Raw genomic sequence first — 24,853 nt, 5'->3', positions numbered from 1 at the left:
ACCCTGAAGAGAATTAGAGGAAGAAAGGGGGACCTGTGGTTAATCTTCTCACAGCACCAGATTCTCCATTCAGCCCTTGCTTGCATGACTGTCCTCTAGGAAGGGGAAAGTGCATCTCATTTCCCTGACAGACTTAAAGAGCCACAGTCAAGGTTTAACAACACTTTCATTTCATTTCTTTTTGTGCATCAGGTTACTTTTGCTCATTGGCCTACATTTTGCCTTGCCAAGTGGCGTCATGCGAAGCATGACGCCCTTCAGGTTTATTCCCCTCCGTCATTTGCTTTCAAAGCAGCAAAGTTGGCCTTTCTGAGAACTGCAACAAAACCTCCTGCGTGCGTCTCACACACATACACACACACACACACTCCTCCCTGCTTCATAGCAACCCCCACTGTTCACCTGCATGTACAATCATCATTTGTTTTCAAAGGGAGGGTCATTCACACCAGCCTCTGAAGTTAATCGGTTTTGTAACCGGAAGGCAATTCACCACACACCAAGGGGCGAGTCTGAAAACCACCTACAGAGTCACAGGGGCTGTGTTTTAAGCTGCAGCAAGTCCGTTAGGATGCCTGCCTGAGGAGAGTGGTGGAGAGATCAGAGTTTCTGCCAGTGAAGTCTGAGTTTGCCTAATAAAAGTTCCAGGTTTGAGGGGGCGTGCTCCAGAGACCACAGCTCTGTCAGTTCAATCCTGACCCGGCACATGGGAGAAATTACTTTGGGCAATAAAAGAAAGCTTGCAAGAGAAAATTAAATTCATGCACACCAACCCGCCCTCCTTTAGGGAAAGTTATTCCTTCACCCAAAGTGGTATTGTTTTACAGAACTGCCTCTGATGTTGTCAGCTGCCTTAAGACACAGACACTTCAGTCAACTCAGAGGATACCTTTGTATAAACGTGGACCGGAAGGGACAGCTTCACCGTTCCAGTGTCCAAGCTCAATTCAAGGCAGCAGCTAACTATTCAGACCTCAGGTCTGCACTCACTTGTTTCCCCACCTCTTGCCCTCACCCACAACACAGTTCCGCTGGATTTCAGTAGACCAGGACTAATCTGGAGTGATTAAAGAGAGCAGAATTGAACGCCAGGTCTGCAGCTGTTAACTTTTAATTGTGAGGGGGTCTATGGGGTGAAGATTGCAGAAGGAACTCTACTCCCATGCGTTTTAACATGACCATGTTTATACAGTTGACTGTGTAGAGCAAGGACGGTCAATGGTTTTGTCCAGACCCCCAGTGATCCAAAGGCTTCCTGTGAGCTGACTACTAGGCAATGCAAAATGCCACTACCCTGTATTTCAGTATGGGGAAGCAGACTTACAACAATATGCCAAGGCAAGGGAGGATGGAAGGAGGCATGGAACACAGGAGTCAGCAGACTGGATCATACCTGGATCCATCTACTCTAGTACCCAGTCTGACTGGCCACACCAGATGCTCAGAGGAAGGTGTAAGAATCCCAGAGTGGGCAGGGATGGGATAATCTCTCCCCCTCCCCCTCCCCTCCACCTCACAATAGATTGTAAAGACAGAAGAGACCATTGCGATCATCTAGCCTGATCTCCTGCATGACAGGCTGTACAGCTTCCCCGACTTAATTCCTCATCCCGGTCTTCAGCATTACAGACTGGGTCAGGGCCCGAACCAAAGCCATGGTAGGAGTGGGAGAGGGAAAAAAGAAGAGTTCGAGCTAACCCCCCCCTTGAAACAGGAAGATCCAACTGGCTAAGTACACCAGCATCCCTAGATGGAACTTTAAAGGAGCCGAATTTCTCCATGCAACCGGATTAACACCAGTAGCTGCACGTGCCTCTTGCTGAAGCTGGAGTTTTAACTTCGGAACTACTTTTGACACCTGAAGTCAGGAGTCCGAGGTCTGTTAAGCTGCCTGAAATTTAGCCTGCCTTTTGCCTGCTTCAGAGTGAGTTCCGGCTCCCTGGAGGAGCTGAGCTGTTAGTGTTGGAAGCCAAAATCCTCTAGCCACACCACAGCAGCCCGCCCACCTCTGTGTCTCAGCCCTTGCTTGTATCTCTAGGGTAAAGAGGAGAGTTCAGCCTCCATTCAGTGGTTGGCCTCGTCAGGGAGGCTGAAAGCCCATCAGGGCAGGGACTGCGTGTGCTTTCCGTACCTACCACAATAAGGCACCAATCCCACCTGGAATCTCTGGGCGCTACACAATCAATACAACGGCAAGGAGAGGAGTTGTTACTTGGACTAGGGCTCCAACAGAGGGAGAGAAAGCATTAGAGGGTCAGACAGAGCCTTAGCAAGCCTGGAGAGGAGACAGAGTAAAGGAGAATGAGCTGTGTAAGTCACCACCCTCCATTACCGGGCGGATGGTCCCCCTTTTCCACATAGGAGACCAAGCAGAAGTCAGACGCTAACCACATTTGACTGCTGCCGTTTGTTAGAGCTCGCGTGGAGCCTCACCGCACGACACTGATGCCATCGTTTCGTGCGGGACAGAACTAGGAGACGTCTCAAACGTTCCAAGCCTCCTCTCCAGGAGAGGCCTCCGTTACCTTTCCCCAGTCTCAAATGCTTTTGGGCCTGCGGTACTCGAGTGCATCTGATTCCACAACACTGTCAGACGCCCAGCGGACGGGGCACATTCTAGAGTCGGGACCACCAATCTAAATGAACCGCGTGCTTTGTATTTTGCAGAGAATCTTTCCTTATCCTCCCCCCTTCTTGGCTCTGTTGCAACCTTTTGGAAGGGCTGTGCAGAGTCTTCATTTATTCACTCTAATTTAAGGTTTCCTGTACCAGTAATACATTTTAACGTTTTTAGAAGGTCTCTTTCTGTAAGTCTATAATAGATAATTAAACTATTGTTGTATGTAAAGTAAATAAGGTTTTGAAAATGTTTAAAGAAGCTTCATTTAAAATTAAATTAAAAATGCAGAGCCCCGTCCGGACCGGTGGCCAGGACCCAGGCAGCGTGAGTGCCACTGAAAATCAGCATGCCATAGGGTGCCTACCCCATGCACTAGACAGAGGTTTTCCCTTTGGATTCTCATGGTGCCTAGTGTTCACTCATTCCCCTCTTCCCACGTAGCCTCGGCTTTCGAGAACAGATTCCTAAAGATGTGGTCAGCCTGCAGTACAGGTGAAGACTGGAGCCCGATGCATTCTCTCCCTACCCTCACACCAGACTGCGGGCTGTGTAGCCAGGGCTAATACGCCCATCAGTTCAAACAGGAACAGGTTTGGGCTCCACACCTTTACATGCTGAAGTGTCTCCAATAACATACCTGTATATCGAGATGTTTTCTATCAATTCGTTAGTTCCGCTGTCATTTAGGATAATCCCTCTGGGAGATACCTTCAGGGTAACTTTCTGCAGTTTCTTGCCACGTGCTTTAGCCTTTGGAAAGGAAAGGGAAATAGATTTACTGGTATTTAGCCTGGTTACGTTCAAAGCTGTTTCACGGAGGCCGATTACTCACTCTAGACGTGGATTGTTTAAATAGACAAATTAATGGCACTTGTTACGATCAGAGACTGGATTTATTATTAGGTACAATAAGGCCCTTATTAAAATGGTACCTTTGCTGAAGCACCGATTTACACTGGCATTGAGCATGCACCCCCATAACATGCTTGGTTACTGTGCCCACAATCCCTGGGGTCAGAGGGACTTTGCTGTACTGATTACAGTGCCTGAAGGCTACAGGACCGGCATGGATGTAGTCTTGGCAGAGATCAATTGGGCTCCTGCAGAATTTGCCAAGTTCTGCAGAGGTTTCATTTTTAGTCCAACATCCGAGGAGATACTAGAGCTCTCAGATTACACATTAGCCAGCAAGAGAGGGGTGACATGCAATGGAGTTAGACTGATCCCCTAAGTTTTGTTTCAACAGAACTATCCTCTGGGGGCAGTAACCACACCACACCTGTAGTAAGCCATTATCTTCTGTTCAAGCTGCCTTAAGTAGTCCCATAAAGGAATAGTTTATTGAAAGCCCGATCCTCAAGTTACTGAGGAGAGTCAGTGGATATGTTGCCTGGGGAAAAGAAAAAAAAAAAAAGACAGGATCAAGCCCATTCCAGAGTGCACCTTATTAAAAAGGAAGTGAAAGCTTGGATATCCTTCACCTAATGCACTGGGATTTGCACTCAGAGACTAGTGTGTAACTCTACCTTGCTGTCCTAGGGACAATGCAAATCAGGGCTTCCTAACAGCCTCTGCAGTGTTTAGTTCGACTGAGCTGTTCACTGGCTCATGAGGGCTGACAAGGCACATCAGATTTAAGGAAGCAGTACTGTATAGTGACAAGAGGAACTCCAGCTCAGGAGCCATTGCTCAAGCTGGCAGGTGCTGTTCCAGAAGTGGCCTTCAGTATTCCACAGCATTGCCAATCCCAGTCAGTCATTCAAAAATCCTAGTCAGGCTGCCACCCACCCCCCAAAATCAGAATTTTAAAAATACCATGTTTCACTGATTTCTTGTTTGAGTCTCTAGGGCACACCTTGGTCCCATTTTCAAGCTCTTCTCTGCTAACGAAAGGTCTAGAAATGTCCACTAGGAAGAGTAAGCAGGGTCTCAAATAATCACATGACTCCAGGAGCTGGGGCTGTAATGCCACCATGTATGACAAGAGTTGGCATCGCCAAGCTCCAGTCTGCCACCTCCCTGCTTCTTTCTAATAAAAGAATGATGCTCACCTCCTCCCAAATTTGTGGGCCAGCCCAGTACCTGTAGCACTTGTATACTCCAGATACTGCAGGACTGGGCCCTTTCCTAGCTGCTGATTTGCAGGCCAACCAAGCTGCTCCTGCAGAGTAGTGGCTTGGCCACAATAGAGTCCAGACGGAGGAAGTCTGCTGTTTCAACACTAGATTTGCAGAGCAGTTTGTTTCCCATGTCTTTACTCCGCATTAGAGGGACGAATGGCTGGAGCCGAGACATCTAAGAGCAATGGACTGTTGCCAAAACCATCTCTAACCACCTTTCCAGGCCTGATGCTCTAACTTTGCATCACTCACAAGTTAATGTTTGCTTTGAATTTTAACTGCCCTTCAAGACAGAACCAATTAAGAGGACAAAAAGCATTAGATTGGCCACATGTTATAATTCAGCCACCTGCAGCCCAGTGAAGAGAACCTCAGCTCTCCTACTGAGTACAGCATCTCCCCACCTGCCAGGCAGTCATCAGACCGGCACCACTTCAAAGTGCCGACAGCAACGCAGCAGGTTCCAGACCCTCACAACCCAGCACTGTCCCTCAGTGAAGAGCCTCAAGGAGAGTTGTACTTACAGGGAGACTTCTTTGTGTGCACACCCAGAGTCCTCTAGCCAAGGGCATGAGCTTCCACCCACCACAGCAATGATCACCAGAGATCCTGGACACAGCATGACTAGCAACCCAAGAGTTAGTAGGCACCCAAGTGAGACAGATGAACGTCAGTTTCACAGAGACAGACAACTTCACAGTACTTTGCAAGAGCCATGCCCTACTGGGAGAAGCCAGAGATCCTGGAGCAGAGTAGTGAGCAGTGCCCTCCCCAAAGCTTAAAGAGGGGAAGGGCCACACTCCCCAATCTCTGCCACGAGGTACACAGCCAGTCGCAATATACGTTTCGTGACACGCCCATAAGCTTTGGGGCCAGATGCTCAGCTGGTGCAAATTTGCTTCACTTTACTGAAGTCTGCAGAGCCCAGTGATGCTAGCAGAGGCTCTGCCCCTAGGTCTTGCTGGAGGGCTCAGCGGCTGCAGGAGTCATAACCCACCCCAGAGTTCAGAGTAGGGGAGGAATGTGTTAATGTATGTCATTTCCCAGAATTTCCCAGAGCCCTCCCCCGCCTATTTCATTTCCCTGGAAGTTCAGCCCCTGTCAGGAAGATACTACTCACTGCCCGAAGCTTTGAGCCACCACATTTAGTTTTATGCGGATTAACCATGCGACTGAGTCTTTGCCTCATTCCATTTGATAAGTGTCTAAAGATGCATTAATTTGCTGTAGCACTAGTGGTGAATAAGGATGGACTCCTAAGTAAGTTGCAGTGTTAAATATTTAACAGTCGGTAGCTGTACGGCGCTGGCAAAATTAAAGTAGCATCAGTCAGCTGCAAGGGAGACTAATTGCCTTTTCAGTGGCCAGGAACGGGCTGCACAGTTTGTGCTGGTCCCTTCCAATCCACCTCTGGGATTGTAAAGCTCAGAGAAGCCCATCCAACCAGGGGTGCGAGAACCAGAGGGGCTGCTGCACCCCATAGCTTGAAGTGGTTTCCAATCACACACAGGGGTTTACAGTTTGGTTCGATGGCTTTCAGCAGCCGCCCTCCCCCCCCCCCCCAACCCCTATAAAAACTGTTCCGATGCCACGGCATCCAACACAGCCAGATAGGGGACTGGGAATTCCCATACCAGAGGTCTACTAACGCATCTCTGGGGAGACAGAGGTTGGACATGAAGAGTATATAGGCTGCTTTTAGAGTAGTTGTACCATTAAGAAATCAAGATTTGGCAAGGTATCCACAATACTAGAGTCTCTCCCTGGGATATCTATCTGCAACCCTGAAGTCTTCCTATAACTGTGTGTCTCAGCCATGATTAAGGGTTAAACCATAGCTGCAGACACAGCAATCACCATTCAAGGTTCTCTTCCTATAAGGAGGACCAAGTATAGCCATGGGAGAGAGTTCTAGCGAGCACTAGGCCAGCGGTTCTCAAAGTGTGGGTTGGGACCCCAAAGTAGGTGGTAACCCTGTTTTAATGGGGTTGCCAGTGCTGGCATTACACTTGCTGGGGCTGAAGCCAAAAAGTCTGAGCCCCATGGCCCAGGGCTGAAGCCAAAGTCTGAGGGCTTCAGCCCTCCGCGGCAGGACTCAGGTTACAGCCCCCACCTGCCCAGGGCGGGAAGTCCTGAGGGGGGCAGGTCTCGGGCTTTGGGTTTGGCCCCCGCCCCCATGGGGCAGAGGGGCTCGGTCTTCAGTTTCCCTTCCCAGGGTCACGTAGTAATTTTTGTTGTCAGAAGGGGGTCGCAGTGCAAAGAAGTTTGAGAAACCCCTGCACGAGAGAGAGAGAGAGAGAGAGAGAGAGAGAGAGAGAGATCATATACTAGGTTTTATTTCACCTAAACTCCACAGTCCTTCTGGGTGACCCATCATCAACTCCTTGCTGCTTATGCAAAACCCTCGGAGAGGGGTGTGTATAGGAAGCATTTACATCCAGGATAAGCGTTCAAGAATCATTTGCTTCAACACCAGGAAGAGAAGAGTCTGCATTGTTTGGTTTTGCAGGGATCTCCTTTATTAGGCGTCAGATCTACTTAGAACCCCGATGAGGGCACTCACCATTGCCACAATTCTTTTGACGGCAGCTGCCGAGAGATCTTCTCCTTTGGGCTGTTCCACCAGTGTCATGCCCATGTACTTTAGGTTGAAAAGCATTCCCTCCAGTAGGGTCTCTCTGGTGTCGGTCCAGTTTTCCGGTAGCTCTGAGGAATAGCAAAGATCTTTAGTCTCGAGCGTACTAGGACCTGAGAAGTGATTTCATTAAACATGAAAATGCTGCAAGGTGATGCAAATGTGGGCAGCTGGCTCATCTGCATCTCACGTACTTTTGCCCAGGTGTCAGAGGGGGCCATGGAATGCTACTACACAATTGTCACGATCTGGAGGTATTTGAGAGAGTGCTAGCTACCGAAAGTACTTCGGTGATCATCACTCCTCCTGCCCCATCGCTGTGGCATCTTAGCATTATTCAGGTAAGACGATGCTATTCTGCCCTCAGTGAAGAAGAAACCTTGCTTGAAGGGAGATATCCAGGCCAGGCAGAAAGACTCCCAAGGCCAGGCCTTGGGAAAGAGGTGCATGACCTTGGTGGAGAGAGACTCAGCCTGATCTCCCACTGAAGGGAGAAGACAAGACCCTACAGCTCATCTGGTTTTGCCTCATGCAGTTCAGCAAATGAGCTGCAACAGCCCTATAATAGAACCGGGGATACGTTCTGGAGCAGAATGCTCAGCAATATGGCCATGTACAATCATCCTCTGTGTGTGTGGGGGGGGGGGGGGGGGGGGGGAGAAAAAAACCAAAAACAAACCAAAACAAAGACACCCTTGCCCAATTTGGCTCCTCCAAGCATTGCCCTGTGGCCAAGTCCTCAAGCACTGGAGAAAAGGTTCCTCATGAGAGCCATGTTGCTAGGAATAAGTTTATTTAAAGCCACCCCTTCCCCCCCATCCCTGTTTGATGCAGCTGGTGATCTAGCCAGAGGTGTGTGCCAGGTGGTGGAGTCACCAGAGAGGACTAACTAGCACATACAATTCTGCAGCTGTCCCAATGGATCACACCTTCCTTATGCCCTCCTGAACAAAGCTCCTTTAGGACCAGCCAATCCCCTCTAATTAACTGCTAAACGGATTATGAATTAGCAGAGATTGTGAGAGTGCTAACATTACCTTATAAGTCTCTGGAGTGGGGAGGCTTTTAGCAGCACAAGCCAAGAAAAGGACCAGAGGTGTTTTAGTCCAAACACACCCCCGCAGCCAGACTTAAAAACGGTGTTACTCTGCTTACAGCTGCCCCCAGACTCAGGTCAGACTAGGGGAAGCAAAGAGGGGGGGTATGCACAAGTTAGAGCGCATCTGAGCCCGAGCCCATGCACAGAGTTGGAGTCATATGAGCAATCGCCCAAAGGGAGAGTACGCAGATGCGAATAACTAAGCTGCACCAGCGGTCTTCGCTATCACCCCCAAGGGGAGAGAGCGCGCGTTTCTGCATCCAACATTGATGGGAAAGATTGTTCTTGGCACTCACTTTCTCCAGTTTCGCCACCCCATCTCCTAGCCCAGTGGCTCTCTATCTTTCCAGACTACTGTACCCCGTTCAGGAGTCTGATTGGTCTTGCGTACCCCCCGCCCCCAAGTTTCACCTCACTTAAACTACTGTCCTATAAAATCAGACAAACATTCAGACGTCTGTCAGCGCATTATTACTGAAAAAACTGCTGACTCATTTTACCATCTAATTATAAAATACATTTCGGTGTATAGAGCAGTATAAACAAGTCATTGTCTGTATGAAATTTTAGCTTGTACTGACTTTGCTACTGCTTTTATGTAGCCGGTTGTAAAACTAGGCAAATACATGGGTTGAGGTACCTCCATAGAATAGAATCATAGAATAGAATCTCAGGGTTGGAAGGGACCCCAGAAGGTCATCTAGTCCAACCCCCTGCTCGAAGCAGGACCAATTCCCAGTTAAATCCATGTGAACCCCTGGCTGAGAACCATTGCTTAGCCTGTAAGAAGAGTTGCTTCCTTACCCACGAACTGCATGGCCCAAGGAATGCAGATTCTCAGGCAGGCCAGTGCAGCTCACCCTGTGGCTAGTGTGCAGAACCACCTGAAAACCCACCAGAGAGCCCCCAAGTCAGAGAGCCTGGCTTCACATGGTGAACAGCAATTGCTCTGCAGCAGCCCCCTCTGCGTGCATTGGCTAGTCATGTGGAGCAGGACTAACTGATGTCAGAGCAAACCCCTCCCCACGATGCATGCTTCACTGAGCTTTGCTAGGCACCGAAGGGAGACAGGAAGCTTGCACAATAGCATTTAAACATTCCAGGCCAGATCCTCAGCTGGGGTTAATCCACACAGCGGTTATAAACTGGTGCGCTACATAAGTGGAGGATCCAACCCTCTGTTTTGAGAGAGCAGGGAGAGATTGCCTCAATACAGCAATCACGTACACTTCTTAGCAGTAGAGAGACCAGACTTGAGGCTCGTGCAGGCTATTGTTTGACGCCAATCTGAACAGATCAGGTTGTGTCGTCTCCCAAAAGGCCTCACATGGCTTCCTCCCCCAGGCACAGGGCCACCTCTCGTGGCAAGGTAGTTGTACTAGACTTTGCCGCTTTCCTACTGCTGTGTGAGGTAGGGGCCCCCGATGAGCGAGTGGGTAGGACTGATCACAGCACGGAGGCACCAATTCATCACCCCCGTAGCTAGTGATGTTAGAGGCATACTGGAACCGAAGACGTGGAGCAGGACTGGAACGGAGACCTGGCTGCTCAAGCAGAAGCGTTGGCAGTTCAGTTGTACCAAGACTAAATACATCTAGTTCATCAGGGTCTAAGCCGCTCTAGAATTCACCATAGCCTCGGGGATAGAACCGGGAGCCTCTCGCTCAGGGCAGGCCCCTGCTACCAGCAGTAAAGGAGATTCCCCTTCCAGCAAAACTCGACGAGCTGTCAAGCAGTCCTATTTCATGCCAGTAGGGGCAGCGCTGCACACATCCTAACCAGTTCATTCCCACTGCACCGAATCAGAGCCCGCTCCAGTGAGCGCATTTAATTGGTCACAAGGTTTTAAATTACAACTAGACAAGGGCTCCACCTCCCCTTCCCAGGGAAGCTGCTATGAGCATGGGAGGCGGTCTTCACTCCTATCTATGGAAGGCACGAAAGAGGGCCCCAAAGAACGGGGGCCACTGAACGGCCGTTTTGGTGGAAGAGATGGGTCCGTGTCCTTGCTCGAGTACCTATCCCCACTGCAGCTAGTGGCCGCATGCTGGCAAGGAGAGGCGTTTACAGCACACCGCAGAGGATTAACGCAGGCAGGGAATGCTGCCCAGGGGCCTTCGGCCTTTTCCACCTCATCTAGCAGCAGAAGCAGCAGCCTTGACCAGCCTCCAAACCTCTAAGGGTCTGCTGCTCATTTCAGAGACACCAATGATCCTTCCCCGAGAAAGTTACATTAAAGATCCAATTGCTTCTTCCACAACCATCCAGCTATGGCAGCACGGTCAGACTAGCCATGCTCAGAGACGGTTGTGGAGGGTGCTGTGTGTGGGGTATTGGTCTACAGGTGGCCCACCACTTCTTGCTGACGAGGTGGGGGGTGGTGGTGTTGTCTAGCAAAGGTCTCTTGGGTGCTGCTCTCCCCCACATCCACCTTTTCCTCAACCTGCATCAAATCCACATGCTCCCTTTCCCAGTAGGGGCAGCTACTCTAAGCCTGTGGATGTGTCATTACACAAAGTAAAAACTATTTCCCCATGTTTATTCCCCCCCCTCCCCCCCCACTGTTCCTCACACATTCTTGTGAGCTGCTGGAAACGGCCCACCTTGATCACTACAAAAGGTTCCTCTGCCCGGCTCTCCTGCTGGTAATAGCTCACCTTAAGTGATCACTCTGGTTACGGTGTGTGTATGGTAACACCCATTGTTTCATGTTCTGTGTATATAAAATTTCCCCTCTGTATTTTCCACTGCATGCATCCGATGAAGTGAGCTGTAGCTCACGAAAGCTTATGCTCAAATAAATGTTAGTCTCTAACCTGCCACAAGTCCTCCTTCACTAAGCCTTCAAGACAGTCCACTCCAGCCCCCATGGGGCCCATTCCAAGTGAGCTTGGCAAATTGCTCCCCTCAGATGCAAGTGAGCATCTGGCAGCGTGTAGGTACAGGCCAACCATGCCAGCAGGCAGATCTCACTAAGGGCAGGTCACTGCTCACTCCTGGAGGCAGCATGTCAAGTACACACACACACGCCCAAACAGCACAGGTACAGATAGAGTAGCTAGCAGGGCTCTGCTTAGGAGACTCAGGTACAGACCACCAAACCCTGCGGGCACGTAGACGCGATATGGCTTGCTACGTGCCCTACTATTTAAGCAGGGTCGTGTCTCCCTGCCTCTGGAGCCTTTCCCCACTGCCTCCCCCTTGCCAAAGCCCCCGTCAAGAGCTGCACGCCACAGAGTGGACACAGCCTCTTTTCACTGCAGCGTGTAGCTCCATACACGCAGCATAGGATGTACTGTATGAATCAGGACATAGAAAACCCCTGCCAGACCTCCGGGGCTTCAGAACGGCAGGGTCACAGGGCCACAACCCCGCCTCTCCACGCCCCCACTCCTCTCTGCTGAGCAGAACTGCTCTCCACAGCAGGGAATTCACCAGCAGCCTCTGCTCTGCGCACATGCTTTTACAGAGAAAGCCTCCATGCAATCCTAAACCAGAGGGTGACTTCACCCTGATGCAGCGCAGGGAAAGGGAGCGGTTAGCCCGGTGACTCAGACTCCACAGAGCAGGGCACATTTCGGGCTCTTAGGGGTTATGGAGAGGAACCGCCACTGCCAGGTTTTGGAGCCAGGTGCTGTTTCCTGGTGCAGATTAGTAGCCTCCACCCCTCCAGGCAAGATCTGTAAAGCACTTTGAAATCTACGCACTGCATCAGTGGTAGTCAACTGGCAGACCGTGGGCCTAATCCAGACCTACAGGCGCTTTTAAATGGATCCCAAAATTTTCTCTGGAATTTGGACCTTGATAAAAATAAGACTACCCTTGCACTACACTGTCAAGATCTGTTCTGCAGTGCATTGGAAGGGCTACAGCAGAATCAGAGAGTTAGATTTTAGGGTTTTGTTGAATTCAATAGGAAAGTGAATAGACTGTCATTCCTGGGGATAGTGAATCAGACATCCAACTGTGTTTTATGCTTCCCCCTAGATGTGGTCCAATAAGTGTATAGTTCCATCTCTAGAGCAGTTAGAGGGGACACTGGCTTCTGGCACCCTAGGATGAACAAAGTGATCAGGGAACACAACAGTGCTAATATGGACATCATCATTAGGTTTCACCAAAACACCCCCTTTGAAATGGAAGATAGAAGTTCAGCTGTTTCAGGCTGTCTGAAGACTCAGGTATAAAGTCACTCATTTGTTCACATATGAATGTTAGGGCTGTCAATCGCAGTTAACTCACGCAATGAACTCAAGTTAATCACGATTTATTGCAGTTTTAAATCACACTGTTAAACAACAGAATAGCAATTGAAATTCATTACATATTTTGGCTATTCTTCTACATTTTCATATATATTGTATTCTGTTGTAACTGAAATCAAAGTGTATATTAGTTTTGATTACAAATATTTGCACTGTAAAAGTGATAAACAGTATTTTTCAATTCACCTCATGCAAGTATAGTTGCGCAGTCTCTGTCATGAAGGTGCAACTTACAAATGTAGATTTGTGTGTGTTACATATCTGCACTCAAACATGTAAAACTTCAGAGCCTACAAGTCCACTCAGTCCTACTTCTTGGTCAGCCAATCGCTAAGACAAACAAGTTTGTTTACACTTACAGGAGAGAATGCTGCCCATTTCTTATCTACAGGATCACCAGACAGCGAGAATAGGCATTTGCATGGCACTTTTGTAGCTGGTACTGCAAGGTATTTATGTGCCAGAGATGCTAAACATTCGTATGCCCTTTCATGCTTGCACACTGATGAGGCTCATTAAAAAAAAAATAATTAAAATGTGTGACTGAACTCCTTGGGTGAGCATTGTATGTCCCCTGCTATGTTTTAACTGCATTCTGCCATTTTTTTCATGTTTAGCAGTCTTGGATGATGACCCAGCACATATTATTTTAAGAACACTTCCACAAAATGCAAAGAAATGTGAGATTTCTAAAGATAGCTACAGCACTCGACCCAAGGTTTAAGAATCTGAATCTGAAGTGTCTTCCAAAATCGGAGAGGGACGAGGTGTGGAGCATGCTTTCAGAAGTCTTAAGACGACCAACACTCCAATCCAGATACTACAGAACCCGAACCACCAAAAAAGAAAGAAAGTCAACCTTCTGCTGGTGGCATCCAGTTCAAATAAGGAAAATGAACATGCATCGGTCCATATGGCTTTGGATTGTTATTGAGCAGAACCCGTCATCAGCATGGATGCATGTCCTCTGGAATGGTGGTTGAAGCATGAAGGGACATATGACTCTTTAGCGCATCTGACATGTAAATATCTTGTGACACTGGCTACAACAGTGCCATGCAAACACCTGTTCTCACTTTCAGGTGACATTATGAACAAGAAGCAGACAGCATTATCTCCTGTAAATGTAAACAAACTGGTTTGTCTGAACGATTGGCTGAACAAGAAGTAGGACTGAGTGGGCTTGCAGACTCTAAAAGTTGACATGGTTTTATTGTTGAACACAGTTCTCTTTTTGTACATAATTCGACATTTGCAAGTTCAACTTTCATGAAAAAGATTGCACTGCAGTACTTGATTTAGGTGAATTGAAAAACTTTTTTTTTTTTTTTTTTACAGTGCAAATACTTGTCATCAAAAATATAAAGGGAGCACTGTATACTTTGTATTTGTTGTAATCAAAAACAAATCGATTTGGAAGTGTTGAAAACATCCACAAATATTTAAATAAATGATACTCATGATTAATCTTTTTAACTGTTTGACAGCCCTAACGAATGGTTCTTTTTCTACCCCTAGTGTTACAAATGTAGGGTCCCCCCCTTCATTTTAAAGGAGAAAAGCTTGCCTTATGCAGCAGGGAGCGGATTCTGGGCAGCACTGGAGGGCATTACATAGGGAAAAAAGTTGGGGTGACAGTACAAAAATACCAGGATTAAGAGTCAGACAGAACATGACAGTCTGTTAAGGAGACAGGAGTATAGCAGGACCTCTTTTCCGTGCTCACCCAGGCATCTATAATGTGCCCAGCATTGTAATTACAAAGATTTAACAGGTCTTTGATATTTTAGGAACGAGGCCACCTTTGCATGCCATTTCTAAAAAACACAGCTCCTCCATTTCCCCCTCCCCCACAAAAAACAAACAAAACCCACACACATTCCCAACTCAGTCAGGTCTCCAGGACAAACCCCTCAGCTTCCGCAGCCTGAGAGACATGCCAGGCAGGAATCCTTGTTTTCCAGAGAACATGGCATTCCCCCTTCTGCAACTGCAAGCAAGCCAGCCATCTGCAAGGCACAAGTAAGGGGGAGGCAGCAGACAGAGATTTCACCCAAGTCTGTCCAACTATTAATACCCTGTTTCAAGGTTTGCCGGTGTTGGCAGCAGCCACTGAATGAGATACAGCAAGTCAGGACTCGCCGTTTGGGGGAGAACATGCAAGTCCATCAGAGCCTGACAAATCCTTGCAAAGCAAAACCGCTGCCAAAGCAAAGAGATGCACAGAAGCTATCAGCGGTGGCCAGAACAGGTGAGCGTACTAGAGACTACAGCTCTGTTGGTGATATATTACACCACCTCCTGCATTCCTCCAGATTTTGGAACTTCAGCGACAAGCCAGGGAGGTTTTGGATCTGACCTACCAGCTGTGCTTTGGTAAGAAGCATGAATCACGTCATCCCTGCACTGTGCCCATCTGCTCTGCTCTGATGAGCAGATGGAGAATGCCCCATATTCCTGAATAGTCGAGGATAGTGGTATCAAGGGGTGGGGGCTATAGCCAGGCTGTTTATATGTGCCGCCAGGCCAGTCAGCCTAGGAGAGGCACTACAGGCCTAGCCTGAAGGCAGGCAAGAGGAGTGAGCATAAACTGGTTTTAAAAAGGGGAAAAAAAAAAAAAAAGGGCGGGGGGGTCACAACACAGCAGCACTGAAGCCTTTTGAACACATAAGGGCAATTGCAGGATTCTGGGGTCTTTCATGGCCCTATCTACTCCCAGGCACAGAGTGGACATATGCACATCTCCCACGGGGGGGGGGGGGGGGGAGAATCAGAAACTTCACCCAGGCTGGGATTTCTGGGAACCTGAATCCTGGTTCCAAGTGAGCCAGCACGCTCAACCCCAGGCCATGGGAAAGAGCTGGACTGGACACCAGAGTGACTCCTAACCCTGTTTATCCACAAGACTGGACAGCCCCTGTCAGGTTCACAGGAGCAGAATGCAATTGACCAGAGCAGGGGCTGAAATGCAGTGGAAATAGACAAAAAGTCAGGGGGACTTGGAATGCCCAGTTGTTTCCCAGCACCAGTGGGCCTCTGGCATTCAGACTCAATACAGCTCATCTAGCCTGTAAGACATGGCAAGAGAGTCTATTTTGCTTGGCTAGCCTGAGTCTCTCAGTGGCCTCTGTACCAGGGGGATGCTATTTTTAGCCAGGCTTTGTTTATTCTAAAAGCTCCCCACCCCAACCCTTGTGGTTGTGCAGATGACCCGCTCCCAAAGTTTAGCGGGGAACCAAGGACAAGCCAGATCCTTTGTTTAACTTGGTACCATCTGTTTACAGACATAACGCAACAAGGGGCTGAATTTTGTCAGCATTAGAGACTCTTCCAGTACCACCGATTTCCTTGGCTTCCCACCCCCGCGATTCCAAAGTAAGCGACGGCTGGCCAGCTTATGAGGTGCAGCAGGCCAACTCTTACGACACATCTCAAGCCCTGCTCAGAGGGACAGATGCCTGTTATGGTCCCACTGTGCTTTTCAGCCTCTGAGCACTTTACCAGCAGCTGAGGGAGCCCAATGAGCTGGAGAAGTGAGCACCAGGTTATGAGCCAGGCACCCCTTGTTTGTTTGCTCTGCTGCTATTGTGATGACTTCCTCTGTGGCTTTCAACAAGCCACAAACCTCTGCGCCACCTCTCCTACTCAACCCTCCTGCCCCACGCGTAGAGTGCAAATGCTAACGGACCGGCTCCAGATGGACGCGTACAGCTCTTCCAAGCACAGGGACTGACCATGAGGTTTTTTTTTTTTTTTTTTTTTTTTTTTAATATTTGCCTTCTGGGTTTTGAGCCTTGGCAGGGGCAAGAGGAGGCGTGGGATCACCTTTTTGAGCTTCTGAACCAGGAGGGCTAGAAACCAGGTTTTTAAAGAAGGCAAGGCCAAGGTTCACATCATCACAGGGCTCCGGGAATATTTGAGCTTGCGGGGGAGAAGAGTTAAGAGGCACACAATAAAATGGTGAGTTGACCACACTGTCTAGACAAGCAGGGGTGTGAAGACTGGTGGAGCCTTTCCATTTCCAACACTGGGTGCAACGAAGGCCTCATACCGCTCCTGAAGCTGCGCTGGGCTTGTGTGCATGGGGTGGGGGGTGGCAAGCACTGTGCATCTAGGCAGCTGAGTAACATTACTTGGGCACTGAAGCAGCTAAGTAATCTTGTTCTGTTAGTTGCATATTCAGGCTGAGAGGAAGGGGTTTGAGGAGGTGGGGGAGACCAAGGGAGAGGATCCTCAGGTCCCACTTTGACTCCATGCCCCCAGTTGGGAAGTCTGAACATCGACAGCTTTCAGAGGCACACGGATAGCCAGGCTTCGCTAGCAGCCGTGCTTGCTTAGGAAGGAAGCTCCTTGGTTTCAGTTCAGCCACTGAAGTACTCGGAGAGGAAGATGGTTTGCAGCCCAGGAAGGGGAAACTGTCAGAGCTCTCTATCAACTTCACCAAAACCATTCCCTCCCCTGGATTTCCCACTAGGACTCTCAAGATCTTCTGGGGCGAAGAGAAGAGCACATCTTCCCCACACTGTGCCAAAAACAAATCGGGAGTGCCCACTGCTCCCATGGCTTGGATGACCAGCCCTTCACAACAGCACACCCCTCCTCGGCTGCTCCCCCAATTTTACTGAATGGCAGAGACTGTCAACTATACGGCACCAAGCACCCCTTTGGTTAGATCTATGACGCATGGCTCACAAACTGATTTAGATCAAGAATTACAATCAGCATGCAGCTGCTCAACGTTGAGAGAGGCAGACCGGAAAGGGGCTGCAAAGCTCACAGTGGTTTATGCTTTGGTGGGGGGGGGGGGGCATGTGGGGGGAATAGATGTGTTCAGACGAGAAACCTTTTCCATCTTGGGGCCTCCAAACAGATTCCAAGATTAGAGTGTCACAAGTCCCCATTCCAAAAGAGCGTTATCATTAAGTTCATTTTGAAGGGGGGGGGAGGAGGGGGAGAATCGAAAGCTAGATAACACACACACACACACAAAGCCTTAGTAAGTCCAATGCAATCAAATATGCTTTTAACAGAGAGTCCTTTCTGCAAGAGGTCAGTATGCATTTACCTGGAATCACTGCTACATTTACACAGCTGATGTCTCCATGCCAATTGACAGCAACTCCTGCTTTTCACTCATTTACTCAGCACACAATTCTCATGCAATTCACAAGCTTGTTTAAGACAATTTAATAGTAGAGTCAGAACAGCTTCATTCTAAGACCAAAAACTGGTTTGCTTTTAACTCTGTAGCTGGGTACGGGTCAGAAAAATCCCTCCACGCCACTCTCTGCAGACCCTGTACCAAGTCACAGCCCAGTGCCAAAGCGTCTACAGCAGAGATACTGTAGTGTAGTTTCAGATCCAGAGATACTAGCCTCTTAATCCTTAAAGGAGGCAAAAAACCCTGGAGTAAATCTCAGAGGATTAGTCAAAAAAATCATGCAGTTTGATCTTGCCACCATGTAGCCAAGACTCCAGACACTAGGGGTTTTATTGGCACAGGGAGAGCTGGCAAAGGAAAATACTTCATTCTTAAACCTGGATTAGTGTGCTTTGGTCTGCTGCAGGGATCTTGGGCTTTCCTGCACACCCGCTGGTAGCAAACTTGGTCCTGCTTCTTTACTGCACCTCTGGTATGGGAAACAGAGCACTTCATGAAAACCCCACTTATCTCCTCCCAGGAGTTTCTTCACATAGCTTTTAGGGAGATGGCAAAAATGACAGGCTATTCCTGGATCCTATCAATGGACAGGACTGTGCATATTCACCACGGTAAGTCAGAACTGGAAGGGGAGCAATCACAGTCTAGCACTTTAGGCCTTATGGAAGAGAGCAGCCTGGAGGACCAGACTAGCTCTTGGAGAGCGTTGAGCAGGAGGCTGTTCCCAGCCTTGGGACATGGAGTTAGGAGTTGGTGAAAGGGACAAAAGAACCAGTCAGAGAATCTTGGTTGGAGCAGAGAGGCTGGGACATCCCATGGGAGGAAATGAGATCAGAGAGCGGCCTCCTTTAGAAGGTGAAGACAAGAAGCTTGATCTGAATGAACCAAGGTGCAAGGGACAGGAGGAGCTCAAGGTGATCCTGGGAGCAGCATTCTGAACACACTGCAAGGCTGGAGATGGGGAGGAGGATATACCACACATGGCAGGAAATTAATCTCTCATACTCCCATCCAAGCTTCAGCAGACAGGAGGGGGAGAGAGAGAACACACATGGAGTTTAGCTGTTGGGAGAGGAGTCCGAGATCCCACCAAGATTGAGAGGCCAGGCAGGCAGGCATATCATAAGAGTGCTAAAAACTGAGAAGGGGAAGAAAGTTGAAAAAATTCCACTTCAAACCCTTTCGTTATTGTGTGGGAGCAGGGAAAGGAACCAGGGCTCTGTGTACACATGGCAGGTGCCCAGCAGCCTTGGAATGAATGCAAGTTACAGCTAGCTACTGTTCAAAGCTCAAGAATCTAGTAGCAAGCTGGATGGAGTGTGCAAAATCAAGCACCGCAGTGAGATTTTTTTTAAACTGGTATCCTGGGTGTAGTGACGAGAAAATATATTTTTAAGCCAGCTAATAAAACCAAAGTTACAAGTTAACCACCGATTTGACTCTGGATGAAGCACAACTAAACCAAAGCAAAAAAAAAACCAAAACACCTACTGCAGAACTTTACCCCTTTCCACGAACCCAGTACCCTGTGAGTTCCACCTGTGATGGGACAGAAAGTCAGCCTGGATTCTCCTTCTTCTCCTAAAAGGAGAGTTGGGCTAACGTCTGCCATAAAGGAGGGCAGGCTTGGAGAGAACACACGCGACCAACAGACTAATGCATGTGCTAATGTACTACTCCTGACACACCGCATTAAGATGTGTAAATTGCTCAGCAGGCAGAGCGTTGTGTGGTCTCATTACGCTCCAGTCTTCTCCTGTGAATGCAACAACTCTTGTTTGTTTTCTTTCCTTTTGCGCAAAAGGAAACTCTAAACCTGGACATGCCACAATCAACGACAACAATCCCAAAGCTGTCGAGCCGAAGGAGAAGTAGGGTGGTTTGTCTGCAAAAGGCGAGACTTCGGGTAGAGAAGGGGTAATTTAAGGGGTTCAGAAACATACAGTCCTTCTTAAAAGGAAGTCAAGTCAGCGATCCCTGGTAGGAGCAGCCTGACAGCAGAGCTATGGAGTTCGCAGGTAAGCGGAAGGTGACTCACTAAATTGGCTCAAGACATCCAGGCAGGCCCATAACCTCACCTAGAAGAGGAGCAGTGCAGCAATTCCTAAAATATAGGGCTACAACCCAGGGTGCAAGGAAGAGGAATTCCTTGGTTAGCCACCATCTCATCATCAATCATTAGAAGCAACACACGCACCGTGGCCTCATTCACTTGCCGGAGCCCTTCAGTAACTATTAACCCAGCTCCACAGCATTCTGCTTGCGCATTCAATCGCGGGCTAAGAACAGGTTCACGAGTCTTAGATGTGCGGACGGGGCTAGGGATTGTCCACACCACAAGGCAGCCCAAGCCAGGCCCCAACCTGCTCCCCCAGGGGGTAGGGACTGGGAGTAGAGCAATAGCTGTACGTGTGGGTCGGGTTGGGGGGGGTGCTCTGGGCTGGCCCCTCTCTGCTTGGGTGAGAAGGGAGGGAGCAGAGGCGAGATTTCACTGTAAGGCTGGAGAGAAGAGGAGGAAGCCGAGGCAGGACCCAGCCACGACCTGGGGGGTGTGGGACCATCCTCCAGCTCAGCAGCTTTTGGGCATGAGGCCAAGCCCCGCTGCTCCTCTCGGGCCTCGGGAAGCCCCACCCCAGCGGGCGCCCCCGAGCCCAGGGAGAGGCGCCAGCCGGGCTCGCTCCCAAAGCGGAGAAGCAGGTAACCGGGCGGGGGGCAAACCCGGTTCCCGGGGGGCCAAGGGCGCAGCAGCCGCCCCGTGCGAGCCCTGGAGAGGGGCGGGCGCCCCCCACCCCAGGGATAAGCCGCCCGCCGCCCCCAGCCCGGGGGGACTCACTCCGGTGCTTGCCGCTGCCCCAGGACTGCTTGGCGGCGCTCGGGCTCCGGATGAGGGCCCGGCCCGCCGACCGCAGCGCCTCCATGGCGCGCCCCGCCGCGCTCCCCCAACTCCGGCCAACAAACTTTGCCCGGCGCGGCGGGCGCCGCCTCCCGGCTCGGGGCGGTCGAGGGATGATCGCGTGGGGGGAAGTGGGAGGCGAGTTTTATGTAGATCCGCCCGGGCTGGTGCGGCTGGTGACGCGCGGCGGCTCCCCGCCCCGGGCCCCGCCACCTCCCCGCCCGGCCTGGCCGGGGCCGCGCCGCCCGGGACAGCCTGAGGCGGGCGTGGCCGCTGGCCCGGGAGCGTCGTGTCAGGCCTGGGCCCCACTGGCGGGAGGGGGGGTTCCCATGGGGTGGTGGCAGCAAGGCCAGCCCGCCCCCCCCGCCGGTGCAGACCCCTGTCCCAGCGGGGGGAACATCGCAGCGTGCCCCAGGTTGAAACTAGTATCAGTAAGGCCCGGTGTGAAGGGGGGGGGGTGATTGTCCCCCAAAAAATTACAGCTGAGTCGGCGACAAGCCAGGGACAATTGCGGAAAAGCACGAATGGACCTTATTAGGTGCCCTCCTAAAGTCCATCAGACCTGCCCCTGACTTTCCGCCGTGGGTCGCCCAGGGCTGGCACTGGGGGCCTGTGGCCGGCAGCGGAGACACGGGGCTGACACCAGGGGCCTGTGGCTGGAAGTGGGGACACGGGGCTGGCACCGGGAGCCTGTGGCTGGAAGCGGGGACACGGGGCTGGCACCGGGGGCCTGTGGCCGGCAGCGGAGACATGGGGCTGGCACCGGGGGCCTGTGGCTGGAAGTGGGGACACGGGGCTGGCACCGGGGGCCTGTGGCCGGCAGCGGGGACACGGGGCTGGCACCGGGGGCCTGTGGCCGGCAGCGGAGACACGGGGCTGGCACCGGGGGCCTGTGGCCGGCAGCGGAGACACGGGGCTGACACCAGGGGCCTGTGGCTGGAAGCGGGGACACGGGGCTGGCACCGGGGGCCTGTGGCCGGCAGCGGAGACATGGGGCTGACACCGGGGGCCTGTGGCTGGAAGTGGGGACACGGGGCTGACACCGGGGGCCTGTGGCCGGCAGCGGAGACACGGGGCTGGCACCGGGGGCCTGTGGCTGGAAGTGGGGACACGGGGCTGACACCGGGGGCCTGTGGCCGGCAGCGGAGACACGGGGCTGACACCAGGGGCCTGTGGCTGGAAGCGGGGACACGGGGCTGACACCGGGGGCCTGCGGCCGGCAGCGGGGACCCAGGGCTGACACCGGGGGCCTGTGGCTGGAAGTGGGGACACGGGGCTGACACCGGGAGCCTGTGGCTGGAAGTGGGGACACGGGGCTGGCACCGGGAGCCTGTGGCTGGAAGCGGGGACACGGGGCTGACACCGGGGGCCTGTGGCCGGCAGCGGAGACATGGGGCTGGCACCGGGGGCCTGTGGCCGGCAGCGGAGACACGGGGCTGACACCGGGGGCCTGTGGCTGGAAGTGGGGACACGGGGCTGACAGCGGGGGCCTGTGGCTGGAAGTGGGCTCCTGCTGTCAGCCGCCAGGGGCTCAGTGGGGGGGGTTCTGGGGCTGACAGCAGCTGCCTGGGACTGAGTGTGGGGGCCCAGGGCTCCGGCTCTCAGATCTGCGCATGATGGGGCTGTCCAGTGTCAAAATTGCAGGGGAAGCCTCCTATGGTGGAATCCACAATATCTGCAAGCTAAGTAGGGCCTTGAGGATAAATGTATAGAACAAGCAGTCTAAACCCTATGGTCTGAGCTTGGGAAGTCCCATCCTTGGGCCGTGACGGGCCCAGCATTGCTTCGGAGTCTTAGTTAAGCTCCGATGGCACTGTGACCTGCCCAGAGAGGTACCTAGGTTTCTGGAGCAGGACAACGCCTTTGCCTTCCCCAGCCAAGCACTGTCAGGATCAGTTTTGGATGTAAGAGAGGTCCCGAAAGCCGCTCCCGCCTGTGGAGTTAGTGGCTGTCATGTCCGTGTGTTGCATAAATGTGTCATCGGGGCTGGACACAATGGCCTCATGTCCCCCATGCAAGAGGCTTTAATTGGTCATGTCATTTGATCATGAGGCAGCCACTCCTCAAATATGGGGACCCTCCCAGTGTTATTGTTAAGGAGGCCTCATGCTTAAATCAGCCAGCTCAGTTATCCCCACACACATACCTTGGCAACTCTAGCATGATTTTGCCCCCAGACTCCTAAGGGTCCATATTATCAAATCAATGGTCTTTTCACAATTAAACTTTCCATCCTATTGTATGGCAGTGGTGACCCTCTTTCATCTAAGCTTGATTCACCATTCTGATAAGTCCAGAGTGTATTTGGATTTAGAATTGAAAATCATTTCCACCATAAAAAGAAAAGGAGTACTTGTGGCACCTTAGAGACTAACGCATTTACAAGTACTCCTTTGCTTTTTGCAGATCCCGACTAACACGGCTGCTACTCTGAAACATTTCCACCATGTGATTACTGCATTGTATAATGTACAGTACATGGAAAATGAGAACTACTATCAAAAGACTTTAATGTGTTAAAAAGGCATGGGAAGAACAATTTTTTTGTTTCCTTAAAGCCTCAAATGTAGTACAAGCAAATTCCATGCAATATTTTAGTGTCACATTTAATAAAGGCCTGTACATGTGTAACTCCATGCATGTGTAGCTTACTTGATTTCAGCTGGCTACTAGCATGCTTTAAACATATGTGCATGAGTGTTGGTAGGTTTAGGGGCCTAGTGGGCTTGTTGAGATTAACGGGATATTATCATAAGTGGGCGGGTTAGGCCCAAAATGTAGGTTTTGTAAAATAATTTTTTTACAGGTTTTTACAGTACTTCCTATTAATAAATATATCTGAATGTAACTGAAAACAGCTTTTTGATTGAATTTAAACATTCCCATCTGGTGTTGGCAATCCAAACCTTGCAGTATTGCGCTTGTACACGAGGAGCCAAAAAGTGAAAGTGATTTAGAAATAAAAGTAGAATTGACTAATCTATTTTCATTGTCCCAACTGAGTGAAATGCAAGAAATGGATAAACCGCCCGAATGATGAAAAGTAAATTGGATTAAAGATATTCTTCTGGTTTTAACAATCTAACCTATTAGTAATATTTCCCCCCAAAATACACTGTCTGATTTTTAACCTGACAGTATCCCTTTAAGAGCAACAACTGTGGTCTGAATTTGAAACAGGAGATTTAAATTAACTGGTATCAAAAGATACAGCTGGTTGTCTAATGTAGCTGGTAAATAACAGCATAGGCATGGTGGAAGTGTATAATTAAGTCAGTTTAAAGGTCCCTGTAAAGCTGTAGGCCCCAATTCAGCAAAACCCTTAAGCATGTGCTTAAATCCATCCCTGTTCAGGAAAGCACACAACCATATTTGCCTTTAAGCACATGTTTAAAGCGGCACTGAAGCCAAGGGGTTTAAGCACACACTTCAATGCTTTGCTGAATCGAAGCCCTGTGGCTGAGATGTTGGCATAGCACGGTTCCCAAATTGCAGCGTGCATTGTGCTGGAGTGTTTCATCCTTGCCAGCCGCTGAATGGCCAATCCAGATACTCTATAAAATTCTATAACAAACTAGGCTGATAAATCCACATGGCAGGCTTTTGGTGCAGCCGTGTGCTATTTTTCCTCTTCTCTGGTCTACAGTTTTCTGTGTTTTGCACCATCATCAGCTAAGTGTATCACAATGTGCTGTTTACCTCGGGCAGCAGCTTCAGCACCTTCGCACGGCTTCCTTCCCACCGCTTCCCCTGTAGCGACTGCAAAAACAAGCCACTCGTCAGAACAGGGCATGCTCCTGTCTTGCGTGCAGCACCCTCGCACGTGCAGCTTTCCCTGCTCAGCTGTCCGTCCCCTGCCAACAACTTGTATGTGTTGCTGACTTTGTTAGCTCCCTTCAGCGTGCCCGGCCTACGTTCTCAGACACTGGAGTTTTGATGCTCTGGCTGCATGGGGCTGGTTTTTTTGGATGCTGATGTTCTGAGCATAGACTCCAGCTGCAATGTGTCCTCCACTGCTGATTCTCCCCGCCCCAGTGAACTACCAGCATCAGTGTCAATG

At 50.4% G+C, this 24,853-nt stretch overlaps 1 protein-coding gene across 2 annotated transcripts in view; it reads right to left on the bottom strand.

Moving 5' to 3' along the window:
* LDLRAP1 (low density lipoprotein receptor adaptor protein 1) overlaps positions 1-20,912 on the bottom strand; it is a 36,633-nt gene extending 15,721 nt beyond the window's left edge. For both annotated transcript variants that reach the window (XM_073317876.1, XM_073317878.1), the window contains exons 1-3: positions 20,734-20,912; positions 7,304-7,446; positions 3,258-3,370 (exon numbers count right to left, since the gene is read on the bottom strand). In XM_073317876.1, coding sequence (XP_073173977.1) covers positions 3,258-3,370; positions 7,304-7,446; positions 20,734-20,818 — 341 coding nt within the window. In that variant the 5' untranslated portion in view covers positions 20,819-20,912. The remainder of the gene's footprint in view (positions 1-3,257; positions 3,371-7,303; positions 7,447-20,733) is intronic.
* Positions 20,913-24,853: the final 3,941 nt, after the last annotated feature.

Source organism: Lepidochelys kempii, chromosome 19, assembly GCF_965140265.1.
Source record: "Lepidochelys kempii isolate rLepKem1 chromosome 19, rLepKem1.hap2, whole genome shotgun sequence".
In the NCBI taxonomy this organism is placed as follows: Eukaryota; Metazoa; Chordata; order Testudines; family Cheloniidae; genus Lepidochelys; species Lepidochelys kempii.
This window is presented reverse-complemented; position numbering and strand designations above follow the sequence as displayed.